General features: G+C 48.0%; 1 protein-coding gene across 3 annotated transcripts; it reads left to right on the top strand.

The window, feature by feature from the left end:
* Positions 1 to 148: 148 nt before the first annotated feature.
* On the top strand, positions 149 to 13575 carry TPST1 (tyrosylprotein sulfotransferase 1). Of its 3 annotated transcripts, XM_079956025.1 has the most exons (7): positions 149 to 302; positions 4136 to 5061; positions 8914 to 9112; positions 10085 to 10135; positions 10495 to 10558; positions 11596 to 11644; positions 12962 to 13575. In XM_079956025.1, the coding sequence occupies exons 2-5, from the start codon at positions 4217 to 4219 to the stop codon at positions 10537 to 10539; spliced, it is 1140 nt and encodes a 379-aa protein (XP_079812151.1). In that variant the 5' UTR covers positions 149 to 302; positions 4136 to 4216; the 3' UTR covers positions 10540 to 10558; positions 11596 to 11644; positions 12962 to 13575. The 3 variants fall into 3 exon arrangements, with proteins under 3 accessions (XP_079812151.1, XP_079812152.1, XP_079812153.1); XM_079956026.1 differs by lacking the exon at positions 10495 to 10558; XM_079956027.1 differs by lacking the exons at positions 10085 to 10135; positions 10495 to 10558.
* The last annotated feature ends 480 nt before the right edge of the window (positions 13576 to 14055 follow it).

Here is a 14055-nt window from a genome sequence, read left to right as displayed (position 1 = left end):
GCCGCCAGCTGTGCGCTCTGATCCAGCTGTCTGTCCAGATGACCCACGTGGGTGGTGATGGGGGAAGCCCAGGCTGGAAGGAATCTGGGGGTGGGGTGGAGCCAGAGGAAAGCCCCGCCCTCCTGCCCATCACCCCCTCGCGCCACCAATGGGGCGCGGCGACACAACGGCCAATCCTGGGAGGGCTTGTGATTTCCATGGCAGCGCCGCAGCGGACAGAGCGGACTAGGAGCCTGGCGAAGCTTGGAGGCGCAGCGGGAGCGGCGGGGACAGGATGGGATCCGCGAGGAGACCCCCGACAGGTAAAGTGGGAGCCCCCACCCCTTGCATCGCGGCGGCTGATCCCTGAACTCCTGGGGGCAGGTAATCAGGAGCTCGGATCCCATTTAACCGACCGCAGAGCCGAGAAGACGACATCCTCTCTGCCTGCGTGGGTGCTGGCTTGATGCTTCTTACTATTTCTTTCTCGTGCTTTCTATAAACTCTGCGTTGTTGCTTTTTCAAAAAACGGGGATCGGGGGAGAGCGTCTCTGAGCATGCACAGATTCCATCAAGCCTGTTTCTTCGTATGTAGGCTTGTTGCCCAACAAAGGGTGCCTCCCACGTGCTCAGAGGTGCTTTGCCCTTCCACCGATTTTTTCCCCTTTTTGTTGAAATAGAAAGTTTCTGATCACGCACAGAATTCCCCCACCTGCTTTATTTTAATCTGCTTTTACGCAGAAGACTGAAGCAGTATGTGTGTCGGAACTGTACTCTGCATGTGCTCGGAGGCGTTTTTAAAAATGCTCTTTTAAAGATACCAACCTCTTGAGAAGAGCAGCCAGCCAGCGTTGCCACCGAGGATTTTGAATGATTCAGTTGCCAGCTAAATAATTCATATTTGTGTTTCATTAATTGAGCAGAAAGTTTGTTAAGCCAGAAAAACCAGATATTTGTTTGTCTTTGATCTTCTGGATGGTTTCTATTAAAGGTGTTTGTTTAAGATGTAGATAGAAAACCTTTCTCGTCATATACAATAACTCCATACCCTGTGGTTTTTTGTTTTTTTTAAACTGAGTATAGTGGTCTGTACATGCTCAGAGAAACTCTGTTCTTTGCTGTATTTTTAATCTGCTTTCTGTTGGAAATGAAGGGTGTTTTATACCTGCTGGGATATACAGTGTCTTTGCTTTGATTGTAAATTGATTCTGACATATATGGGGATCTCTGAGCAGGGCATTTTAAATTTAAAAAGATTGAGAAATGGCCTCTGAACATGGTTAGAATGCTCCTTTGAAGAGAATCCTAACACAGCTTTCAGGAGATCTCATCCACTTACTTGCAAGAAGGCATCTGTCCCAAATAATCTTCCTTACTATGCCTCATAGCACCCTGCAGCAGGTGGGTTGCATAAAAGATTAAGAGTCTGTAGACACAAACTTAAATGTCACAGGAGATGATCCGGCTAATTTCCTGTCCAAGCTCGCCCCAGGTGAGCTGTTCAGTCAGTCGGCAGCAGCCCACCCAAATTGGTTCATCCCAAGAGAGTTCAGTTCATTTACTCTTTATTCATTTCACAAGAGTTCCTGCTGCAAATCAATTTAGTTCCCCCCATCATCTTGAGTTAGTCATCTATGATTAATTTATTTCCCGACGTTAATATTCTGCCCGTGAACCCAGATCACCTCCTAATTCAATTTCCTCTGGGTTCGTTACCCACCCAGAAACACTTGAGGTATTTAGGGTGTGTGTGTGGGGGGGGGAGAAATGTGCGGTGGCTTTCCTGCTAGAAACACTCCAGTGTCCCTTGAATATGCGAGTCTAGGACAAATTCATGGAGGATTCTTGGCTATTGTGTGCCTCCACGGTCAGAGGCAGGAACGCTTCTGAATACCAGTTGCTGGAAACCGCAGGAGGGGAGAGGGCTCTGGTGCTCAAATCCTGATTACAGGTTTCCCACAGGCGTAGTTGGCTACTGTAAGACAGAATGCAGACTAGATGGACCATTTAACCTGATCCAGCAAGCTTCTCTTGTGTTTCCTTTCTTCCCACTAGTCCTCTTTGCTGCTGGATCCAAACTATATCTAGTCCTCCTTCCCATCTCCTGCAGTGACCCACCAGATTGTTTGGGGAGGCCTACAAGCGGGGTGTGAATGGAACAGCTCTTGCCTGTAATTCCCCCATAGTAACAGCATTCAGATGCTGTGGAGCTTGCTTTCCTGTCGTAGCTGCTGATAGCCTTTTCTGTCTCCATATGCTGATGCAGGTCCCCTTTTATAAGTCTTTGCAGCCACAAACAATAGCGGTTTGCTTTAAATAAAAAGACGGTTTTTCCATAAATGGACGCTGTGCATTATTCCACACATAGTATCCTAGAATTGTCGAGTTGGAAAGGCACCTTAAGGGTCATTTAGTCCAACCCCCTGCAAAGCAGGAATCTTAGGTAGAGAATCCATGACAGATGACTACCCAACCTCTGCTTAAAAACCTCCCATGAAAGGGAGTCTGCTTCCTTCAGAGGTAATCCTCTAGGGATATCCGATCCTCTCCCATGAATTTCTTTGAGCTGCGTTTAGTTAATGGAGCCTTTAGTTAATGCAGAGATGGTGTACCTCTGCATACAGTGCACTTGGGGACAAAGAGACACCTGCCTTGCCACCGCTGGGAGCAACATGGTGATGGGCCTTTGGCCTCACCCAGCAAAAGCAGCTGTCAAAGCAAGATGGAATTAATTTGTCCAAATAGTCAGAACCTCAGCTGTTGGAGGCATCCATCCCTCGAGCGGCGGCTTGGCAGTGCTTTTGGCTGCCTCTGCTTCTTAGACGGGCAGGTCCAAACCTGTGTTTCCTCTCCACCTGCTGCTGTTGTGGAAATGAGTTATGGTGGTTCAGCACCAAACAGCTGCTGGAGCAAGCTGGGGGTGGGGACAGGTGAGAGGGTAGAAGAGGCATAAAGTGAGGGGCTTGGTCAGGTGTGGAAGAAGCGTAAAGAGGGGGAGGTGGGGATGACGAACAGCAGAGCAAGTGGGGGAGGCAGACCCTAATATAGGGGTACCTCGGGTTAAGTACTTAATTCGTTCTGGAGGTCTGTTCTTAACGTGAAACTGTTCTTAACCTGAAGCACCACTTTAGCTAATGGGGCTTCCTGCCGCCGCACGCTTTCTGTTCTCATCCTGAAGCAAAGTTCTTAACCCGAGGTACTATTTCTGGGTTAGCGGAGTCTGTGACCTGAAGCGTATGTAACCTGAAGCGTATGTAACCTGAGGTACCACTGTATATATATTATTATATGGCAACAGGGACTTAAAACAGTGTCTGGGCACCCTGCAATGGGCTGCGCTGGTGACGTCAGCCCTTCATCTTAATTCCCCAGAGGCATCCGTACATATAAATGAACACCTTCAAATCTTAGGCTAATTTGTCTCATGGGCCTATGGCCCCAAGATGTTGGAAGTGCCAAGGAGACCCTTGTTTCAGTGTTAGAAACTCAGATCAATAATTTAATCGCCAAATGGCACCTTAAACCTTGGTTACGGTTGCCACAACAGAATGTCTGGGTGCCATTTTTTCCTCCATTGATCTTTGTTGTTCATTTCATTTCTATACTGCTTTATATTTTGAAGAATGAATTTCAAAGTAATTTACAACACATTAAAACCATGCAGAATAAAACAAATTCAAGTTTCACAGAAAATATTTCAGATCCTTCCCTAAGTGACATTTTGCTTACCCCAGTTGCCAAACTGGCACCCAGAGATCTCCCATGTGGTCACAATTGGACCTGTGCCAGACGCAAAAATGTGCCTTGTTAATTTCGAACCCTGCCTTGCTCCTCCTGGGGCAAACGGTACCGTTACCTGGGTGCGGCTGTTTCTGAGAACTGTGTCATTTTGACCATGAAAAGAGGCTGCTAGATCACCGGCCAGTGTCCCATCTAGTCCAGCATCCTGTTCTCACAGTGGCCAACCAGATGCCCTTAATGGGAAGCCCGCAAGTGAGAACCGAGCACAAGAACGCTGGCACAGACAAGCCTTATTGCCTCTAGCCACGGAGGCAGAACACAGCCTTTGATAGTCCTCCATGAATGTGTGTTGTTACGGGCTGGAGGAGGTTGTATGTAGATTGTCCTGACCGCAATTTCTTTCTTTCACTTTCAGATTTAGCTTCTTCATGTTCTGAATCGTTGACGTGGCCCAAGCGATCTGCTTCAGTCGTGTGAGGCACCGTTCTGCGGGAAGATGGTTGGCAAACTGAAGCAGAACCTGCTGCTGGCGTGCCTGGTGGTGAGCTCAGTGACGGTCTTCTACCTGGGCCAGCACGCCATGGAGTGCCATCACCAGATGGAGGAGCGCAGGCAGATAGTCCACCCGGAGCCGGTCAGGGCCACTTTGAGAGCTGGCTTGGGTTCGCCAGAGAATGCCACCTTGGCCTACCACAAAGACATGCCCTTGATCTTCATCGGAGGGGTCCCTCGAAGTGGCACCACCTTGATGCGGGCGATGCTGGACGCTCACCCGGACATCCGCTGCGGGGAAGAGACACGGGTGATCCCCCGGATCCTGGCCGTCAAGCAGATGTGGGCTCGGTCGAGCAAGGAGAAGATCCGGCTCGATGAGGCCGGCGTCACGGACGAGGTCTTGGATTCGGCTATGAGGGCCTTCTTGCTGGAGATCATTGTGAAGCATGGGGAGCCAGCCCCCTACCTGTGCAATAAGGACCCCTTTGCCCTCAAGTCCCTGGCGTACCTCGCCCGGATCTTCCCCAACGCCAAGTTTGTCTTGATGGTGCGGGACGGCCGGGCTTCCGTCCACTCCATGATCTCCAGGAAGGTCACCATCGCTGGCTTTGACCTCAGCAGCTACAGGGACTGCTTGACCAAGTGGAATCGGGCCATAGAGACCATGTATAACCAGTGCCTGGAGGCTGGCTTGGACCGTTGCATGATGGTCCATTACGAGCAGCTTGTCTTGCACCCCGAGAGGTGGCTCCAAACGCTCCTCAAGTTCCTCCACATCCCGTGGGACCCTGCCGTTTTGCACCATGAAGAAATGATTGGGAAAGCCGGGGGCGTCTCCCTCTCAAAGTGAGTCGGTTCCTCCCTGGGGTGGGGCATCCCTTGAGGGTTTTCCAGAAAATCTTTGTAGGGAGAAAATTATCTTAAGGTGGTGTAGGGGTCCTTTTGGAGCCACTTTTTCTTGGAGGGAATCTTCTGTGGGGCACATAGGGGTGGCAAAATTTTCGCATCTGGCGACCAATGCTGGTTTCAGATAGTACATGGGTAGATGAGTCTAAATGGCTCTGGACACAAATATTCATGGCCCCCTAGCGGTTATGGTGGCTCATTTACCAGACGTAATGTGTTTAGAATTAACTCTGGAAGTGTATAGTTTGGTCAGAATCGAGTATGCATTTTTAGAGTTCTTCAAAAACATGCATACTTCGTGCCTGACTGACCATCCACTGTATTGTGTGTATCGTAGCTATAAAGTCTGCACACCAGGGTGAATCGTTATTGCTAACACTCCTGAAATACTTGCAACCCTACACAGACTATGAATCCCACCAAGCTAGTTCTAACACAGATGCATCCATTTCCCTCATAAACCACTATTAAACTAAACTCTTTGCTAGCACTAACAGAACATAAGATGTATTGAGACTGCGCTCCTTTCGCACAACATCTAATGCATGTGCTCCATTCACACAGCCCTAAAATCTGCCCCTGCTGGGGATAGTTTTAGGGGGCAGGGGGGGCATTCAGCTATTGGGCCTGAATTTCCCCATGCCACTGCTGCAGATAGTTTGGTTCTACAATATACAATATCTTTATTGTCATTGTCCCATACAGAACAATGAAATTGAAAATATTAGCATTTTAATTTTGCTTACCTTTCGTAAGTAAGTATTCCATTTTACGTTCTGTATAAATCTCCACCCCCGCCCTGCTTTACTTCGGTCATATTTGATTAGGAAAAAGAAACTTAAAATGTGGTTTCCGTAGTAGTCTGAAAGGGCAGGGGAAAGACTTTTGAGATGGGCTTGTCTGAAAGGCCTTTTGAGGTTGGTTCTGGCATTGAGCACAAATCCCCATGCTCGGTGTATGCTCAGAGGCACCCCAAACCCTAATGCTGTTCACATGTGTGCCTGGCTGAGTTAATGATATTATACTTTGTTCTGAGTGGTGGGCACTGGGGTTCCAGTAAAGGCTGAAGGAGGAGGTCCCGCGGGCTGGAAATCTGCCCTCCCCTGATGATTGTGATTCGCACTCTTGAGAACCCCCCCCCCCCCCTAGCAGTGAGGACTTCCAGGCCAAGGTTTGGAACTTCTTTTGGCTTGGGATGCTTCACCACAAAGCTGTCTTTGATACTTCTCTGTCTGCAGCCCTTGTAGGCTGCTAAATCCCACCTTTGAAGCGGTGGAAGGGTCCTCTTTTTGTAGGTTTCCAGCCTGTTTTGGAGCCATGCATGAACAGCACAGTTGGCTCAGTGGCACAGCATCTCCTTTGCATATGGACAGGGCATTCTCATTCTCCTGCCCTTCCACCTGCATGTGATAAAAACAGATCTCTTTGGGTGCCTCTCATCTTAGCTGGGGGCTGGCAGGATTGGGAGGAAAATGCCATTTGAGGAACTTCTCTTGACCAGCCTTGCAGAGACGCAGATCTCAATCAAGTGGCTTGAGGCGGTACTTAAAAGTAGCTTCATGGGCTAATCAAGCTCATTAAGACAGTTTGCAAAATATACGTGTGTGTCTTTTGGGGTAGAAGAACAAGGGAAGAGTTAAAAGAGGGAAAAGGGAGCCCAGTTCATTCCTCCCTTCTCTCTCTAATGATTCCATCCATCTCCCATTACGAAACAATATTTACTTTGAGCTCAGTGGCCTTTGCTGGCGTGTTCCAGCCTGAGCTGTTTTCTGGCCTCTGGATAACCAGGCCTTCTTGCATTTGTCGCTCTGGGCGACTCTGCAGCCCTCTAGCAATTTCCGGGCGTGTTTTTCCTATCGCCCGCGAGCTTGTTTCGAAAGCTGGCGCAAGGGCGTCCAAAAGGAGGCTTTTCGCAGGGAAGGGGTTGGCACCAGCGCAGATCAGCACGGGACTCTCTGTGGCTTGGGGGCATTGCCAGCGTGGCTGCTGGCAGGCAGTCTTGCCATAGCTGAGTGCTGAAAAATTCTGGCATTTGCCCTCTCCTTGATGGAAAACATCTGTGTCTGCAGCAGCCTCTGAAGGGGGGGGGGGAGGTGTCATTTTTCCCAGAGAGGATCTGGGCCAAGTTTCCTTTTCATTACTGTAAGCAAAACCCACAAATCTGCAAGAAGGAATGTGCGACGTTTGTGTGTGTGTGTTGGTTTCTACACTTGCTTATCTTCTCTTAGGATGTGGCGATGGGGGGGGGGTATGGTGTCTGGATTTCAGTCTGTTCATCTATTATTATAAGAACAACTCTTGCTTCCTACATCAGACTGACCAGATGCTACCAGGAAACCCACTAGCCAGAGTCATCCCCTGCTCTCGCTCATTCTAGGATGGGGATGGAGAGAGACTCTGCTCCCATCCTCCTTTTTTGAGTTTTGCATTTGTTCCCCCACCCAGCCTGGGCTGCTGTGAAAGTGTAGCACCATACTGACAATCCATTAAGGGAGCTCTGTGTCCAAGAGCATCAGAATGCCTGGGATTCTATTTTAATCTGCTGTGAAATCCAAGGATTGGCAGTTCAGGGCAGAGTTTCTGTCTGGAGCAGTGCTTTACCTTGGCAGATGCAATTTCCCAAAGCTGACGTTGGCTGGGTAGTGAGAGGGAGAGAAGGGCCATAGCCCAGTGGTGTCTCTAGGCAGGGCTGGGAGGGAACCCTGTCTAAACCCTGGAGAACCATGCTGCCAGTCTGTGTGGACACGACTGAGCTGGTTGGGTCCAATAAGGCAGTTTCCTGTGTTTGGAAAGGAAGGCAACTCCAACCCCCTCCAAATTCTCCTGCTCCTAGCTGTGCTCTCCCTCTTTGCTGGGCTTATCTCTGGCCTCTTGAGTCATCCATAGAAGAAATTGTGATGTGTGAGCCTGGAAAAGTGTGTGTGGTTTAATTCATGGAGTAAAAAGCTGTGATAAGTGGCTGCTAGCCATGATGTCTATGTTCTGCCTTCGCTGTCAGAGACTTCTGAATGTCAGCTGCTGGAAACTGCAGGAGGAGAAAGGGCTCTTGTGCTCAGGTCATGCCCCTTTGAGGCACCTGGTTGGCCACTGTGAGAACAGGGTGTGGACCAGATGGGCCTGATCCAGCAGGCTCTTCTTATGCACCTTTGGGAAAGCTTCCAAGCCACTATATTCTCCAGAATATACAGAGCAAATCTATGGGCTCTGGGTGGCTGTAGTTTTTTTGTAGATGTCTTGATGTATTTTTTTCCCAGCAGGCTTCTCTTAAGTGTGCAAATAAAATCCAGTGTTTTGATCAATAGTCATACCTTGGGTTACAGCCACTTTCAGGTTGGGTTTTTTCAGGTTGCGGACCACCGAAACTTGGAAGTACTGGAACGGGTTACTTCCGGGTTTCAGCGGTTGCACATACGCAGAAGCGCCGAATCGCAACCCGCGCGAACACTGGTTGCGAATGCTGTGGGTTGCGAACATGCATCCCGCACAGATCACGTTCGCAACCCGAGTGTCCACTGTACCTGGAAATACATGTATTTCTTTTCTTCCAAGGAGCACAGGGTGCTGTACAGGTGTTCTCCCTCTCATTTAACCCTCACAACACCCCTGTGAGGTAGGTTAGGCTGAGAGGCAGTGCGTGGCCCAAGGTCACCCAGTTTAGCATCGTGGCCAAATTTGGGAGGTGGGGGTGGGGTTGAACCCTGGTCTCCTGGCTCCTAGTGCAACACACTAACCGCAGCACCATACTGACTTTAAATGTGATCATTTTTTACAAAAAAATCCTTTCTTTTGCAGAGTTGAAAGATCTACCGACCAAGTAATCAAGCCAGTGAACGTGGAAGCTTTGTCAAAATGGGTGGGGAAGATCCCCGATGACGTCCTTCATGACATGCCTGTGATCGCCCCGATGCTGGCGAAACTTGGCTATGACCCCTATGCCAACCCCCCTAACTACGGGAAGCCGGATCAGAAAGTTTTGGAAAACACTAGAAGGGTAACAGACAAGGCTTATTGTTACTAAAATATTGTTATTTAACTAGAATGATACACTGCACTGTTGGCAAAACTGAAGCATTTGCCCCAAGGAGCATACAGTTAGCATTTGACGTATCTTCATGGTCTTCCACACTCCCCTCCTCTCTCAAAAAAGAGAAAGTGCTTCTGTCAATTTTTATGGTCTTTACTTTAAATTCATTAAAGCTTTTCAAGTGGCTTTAAACAGGCTTGTTCTTTCTGTTCCTGGATATTTTTTCAGCTTGATGCTTTGTTTTGCTGCTGATATTCATTATCTGAGTTGAGCATCTTTGTAATAGTTTTTGTTCCTTTGTTAAGTTGCCACATTCATCCTGTCTGAAAGGTACCTGAGAGAAACACATATATTATTTCATTTCCCAAGGAGCTTACAGCAGCCTCTATTTTAGCTCCATAAAAACCCAGTAAAGTAAATATGGTGAGAGGTAGTGACTGGGCCAGAGGGACATGGGTGGCGCTGTGTGTTAAACCACAGAGCCTAGGACTTGCCAATCAGAAGGTTGGTGGTTCAAATCCCTGCAACGGGGTGAGCTCCCGTTGCTCGGTCCCTGCTCCTGCCAACCTAGCAGTTCAAAAGCATGTCAAAGTTCAAGTAGATAAATAGGTACCACTCTGGTGGGAAGGTAAACGGCGTTTCTGTGTGCTGCTCTGGTTCACCAGAAGAGGCTTAGTCATGCTGGCCACATGACCCGGAAGCTGTACGCCGGCTCCCTCGGCCAATAAAGTGAGATGAGCACCGCAACCCCAGAGTCGTCCGCAACTGGACCTAACGGTCAGGGGCCCCTTTACCTAGTGACTGGGCCACGGTCACTGAGTGAACTCCATGGCTTGTGGGGGCTATGAACTCGGATCTAACCATATCACTGCACCGGTTCTTAATTAAATCAAAACTTGTGTTTAAAAAGGTTTAAAAGCGCGCTTGTTTTCTTTGAAGGTCTACAAAGGAGAATTTCAACTTCCTGACTTTCTCAAAGGAGTGCCACAGGTAAGGCGCCTTGGAAGCATTCGTCTTGCCTGTTGCACCATAAATATTTTTGACCCTGTTCATCAACTCATTTGGAGGAGCTTTCTTCATCTTAATTGAGTTTGAGCTAATGGAGAATTTAAAAATACATGACACATGAGGGGGGGGAAAGCAACAGGAGGGCAGAGGAAAAAGCAAGCTCGGGTACAAATTCTTTTAAAAGTTTTACAGTTCAGATTACCAACCTGCCTTTGGAAATATAACACACAATACTATCTCCTGTGAAATGAACTCCTTTTTTAAAAACCACTTGGTCAAACTCGAGGCGAGAGCTTTCGTTCCATCCTTAAATGAGCCGTGGCCCTTTCTTCTCATTGCAGCTGCGGAAGACTGTAGAAAGGAAGCCCCAGGCCAAGATAAAATGATTGAGGAGCTGATGTGAAAGTATAGTAGTGTGTGGTGTCTGTCTTGTGTTTTCCCAAACACGGACCCCCCGCCCCCCATTTTTGGCTGCAGGCACTGGAATTGCTCGCACCCAGCTCCTTTCATTCATGTGCATGTATGTGTGTGTCTCTGTGTTTCACCTGCTTGGTGCACACAGGGAGGTAGTTCCTTTGGTCTCTGCTGTCCTCTCTGGGCCTCCCTGCCTTGGCTGGCTGTTTCTAACCTGAAGCTGTAGAGGATCTGCCCCTGTTTGGCTTCATATGCTGCCTTAGCTCTGCTCCGCTCCAGACTTTGTGTGCTCATCTCCCCAATAAAATAAAGTGTTGCAGAAGCTGTGTATTTTCATTAGAATTGGCATCTAAGTAAAGTCTCTTTCTCTCTCTTTTTTTTTAGTTCATCTGTCCCCCTATATTCTCACTCAACAAATCCTGTCTCTTATGGAGCCTAAAATAATAATTATTTATGGCAGCCTTTGGCAAATGGGGGCACTCCAGATGTTGTTGTTGGACTACAACTCCCATCAGCCCCCAGACAGGCACTGTGGCAAAACAGTATGCTGGTCTAGACAGAACTGGCAGAGCCCTTTGTATGCTCTTATTAACAGACCTTTTTTGTTCCAGTCTGCTTTTAAGTAAGATGGTTCATAAGGAGCTCTTGCACTGATTGTTCCCCAGCACCTGCTCTTCTGGGGTAGACTGTCTCTGCAGTGGGATGTTCCATTTAGTCACCTAAACCCCAAACCACCAATAGACCACTTCCCCCTTCCCCCCCCCCCTCATTTCCATGTATTTCTATTGTCCTGCTATTTACATTGCTGGCCATCAGTAAACTTTGCAGCAGTGAGTTTCATAAACTCATTCTGCGTGAAAAGCATAATTGAATTGTTACCAGTCAGTTTTATGGGGTGACAACCCCCTCACTGGTATTTGCCTTTTTCCTTTTCCTGTTTACTAACAAGCATAATTGATTTTAATGGACAGCTGGTATTTACTTGTGAAATTAATGTGCCTTCCATCTCTCTCTCTCTCTCTCTCTAGGCTGATGTGCTGAAATAGAAGTCCTGGTGGAGTTAATTGTGCTTAATTGGTAATAAAAGGCAACATCCTGTCTTTCAACCTTTGTTTGTTAACACACAGTATATGGCTGGGGTGGGGGAAGGTTTATTCTTGCTTTCTGCTTTGAGCCCACCTTCATTGGGCTGTGTTCTCCACAAGCAGTCTCGAGATGAGCATGGTAATAAGTGTAAATGTCTGGTGCGTTGTCTCCAGCGAGGGTGAAAACCTTGCAAGTTGTGGTTGAATGTGATGGGCCCCTCTTGGGAGGAAAGCCGCCTGCTGATCACCATACTCTGAGTAGACCCATTGAAATCCACACTATGCAATTAAAGCACTCTCGTGCCATTTAATGCAATTAAAGCACTATAAACTCATGGCTTTCCACAAAGTATCCTGGGATCTACGGTTCTCAGAGTTCCCTTGGAAGAGGAATTGATTGTTAAACCACTCTAGAAACTATATGCAGCATTTAGCATTAGCTGAAAAAAGTAGCTCATAGATTATGTGATGCCAAAGGCTCGGAGGACCTTGAAAACTTTTTTTTCTGCTTAATGGGATTTTAACAAATACAGACACTTTGAACTCCCTCTCCACAGCACAACTTAAAATTAGGCTTTCCTAACAGTCTTAAGTACTCTACCATCCCAATATTAAGAGTTTTATGGATATACTGTGCTGCTTTTGTGGATTTTTGATATATTGATTTTAATTTGTTGTTGTTGTTGTTTAGTTGTTTAGTCGTGTCCGACTCTTCGTGACCCCATGGACCAGAGCACGCCAGACACTTCTGATTTTAATTTAGATATATACAAAAAGAATTAGTAGGTTCTGGCTGTCATTGACTCTGGCGCCACCTGCCTTCCGCCCTACCAGCCACAATAGGCAGCTGCATCAGTCACTGAGCAGAGGTGCTTCTTCCAGTGGCGTAGCATGGGTTGTCAGCACCCGGGGCAAGGCAAGTAATTTGCGCCCCCTAACCCTAACCCCCAGATGTTGCGCCCGGTGCGGCCGGCCCCCCCTGCACCCCCCACGCTACGCCACTGGCTTGTTCCACGTGTTTGCATGCTGAGCTCCTGTCAATAGCCCAGAGTTGTGTTAACATATGGAGCTGCCATACACTGAGTCAGGCCATTGGACAATCTAGCCTTGGTATTATCTACACGGACTGGCAGCGTTTCGCCAGGGTTTCTGGCAGGAGTCCTTCTCCCTGCCTTACTTGGAGATACCAAGGATTGGAACCTGGGACCTTCTGCATGCAAAAAGGAATGAGTCACTGCCCCAAAGCTGCTGCAGGTAGCCCACCCTTGAGTTGCACTTGCTGAAATCTTTTTTCCCCTCTTTTGACCAGGGACATCAGCTGCCTTTTTGAGGAAACCATTGGGGTGGAATCGTCAAGAACCTGCTGAGCTGTTCTGTTTGTTCAGAATTTTTTCTTTTCATCCTGTGGTTTTTGTTTTGCTTTTTAAAAAGGGGGTATATTTGTGGGAGGGGAAGGGGGTTATGCACACATGTTAACCCTCTGTGTCTTAGTCCTCGTGCCATTGACTCCATAGCGGCCCCTCTGAAATGCTGGAGCTATTTTGAGTGAGTGATTCCAGGATCACTACACCAAAGAGGGTGCACTGCAGCTGGAGATATCTTCTGTGCAAACCTCTTCAGAATGAGTGGACAGTGAGCAAAAGTGCTTTGCTGTGCACACATGCCATTTGATATCCACCGTGCTTGTGCAGGAGACGTTCTCCATGAATTCATCCCATGGCCAAATTCTTAAGACTCGTTGCTGGAAATCCAGGACTGTCTTTCTCCATTTACACAGCTCCTCTGAAAGCCATAGGAGCAGAGATTGTTTGGACTGAGCTTGGAGATGCCTAGGCTGCCTGCCTTTTCTCGTTCTTGCACCTTAGTTTTTACCAGAGCGGGTTTTTGTAAAAACAAAACAAAACACAGATTTGGAATGTCAAATATGTGATTTTTTTGGGGGGGAAAGGTGTTTCTCTGCTGGTTTGAAGATATTTACCTGTGGCCTGCAAGTGTGTGAGCAGCGGGCTGTGACCACACTGGTGAATGTTGGTTTATCTGCATGCCTACCCACTGAGCTGACAATAGGCGGTCGTTGCTTGACATGGACAATGTCAGTCAATTGTACAGAGTATCTGTGAGGCAATTATTCCCATGAATGTCATTAGGGGCAAAGATCATTCCACACCAGGAGTGCCACCACTAAGAATGCCCTGCTGTGGCTGCCACCTGCTTCACTTCTAAAGACATTGGCATCCGGAGCAGGGCTTCCTGACACAGATCCTAAAGAATAGGTATGTTAAGATCATAAGAAGAGCCTGCTGGATCAGGCCAATGGCCCATCTAGTCCAACATCCTGGCCAACCAGATGCCCCAATGGGAAACCCGCAAGCAGGACTCGAACACAAGCCTGTGGCTTCCAGC

Source organism: Podarcis cretensis, assembly GCF_951804945.1.
Source record: "Podarcis cretensis genome assembly, chromosome: 15".
Lineage (NCBI taxonomy): Eukaryota > Metazoa > Chordata > Lepidosauria > Squamata > Lacertidae > Podarcis > Podarcis cretensis.
This window is presented reverse-complemented; position numbering and strand designations above follow the sequence as displayed.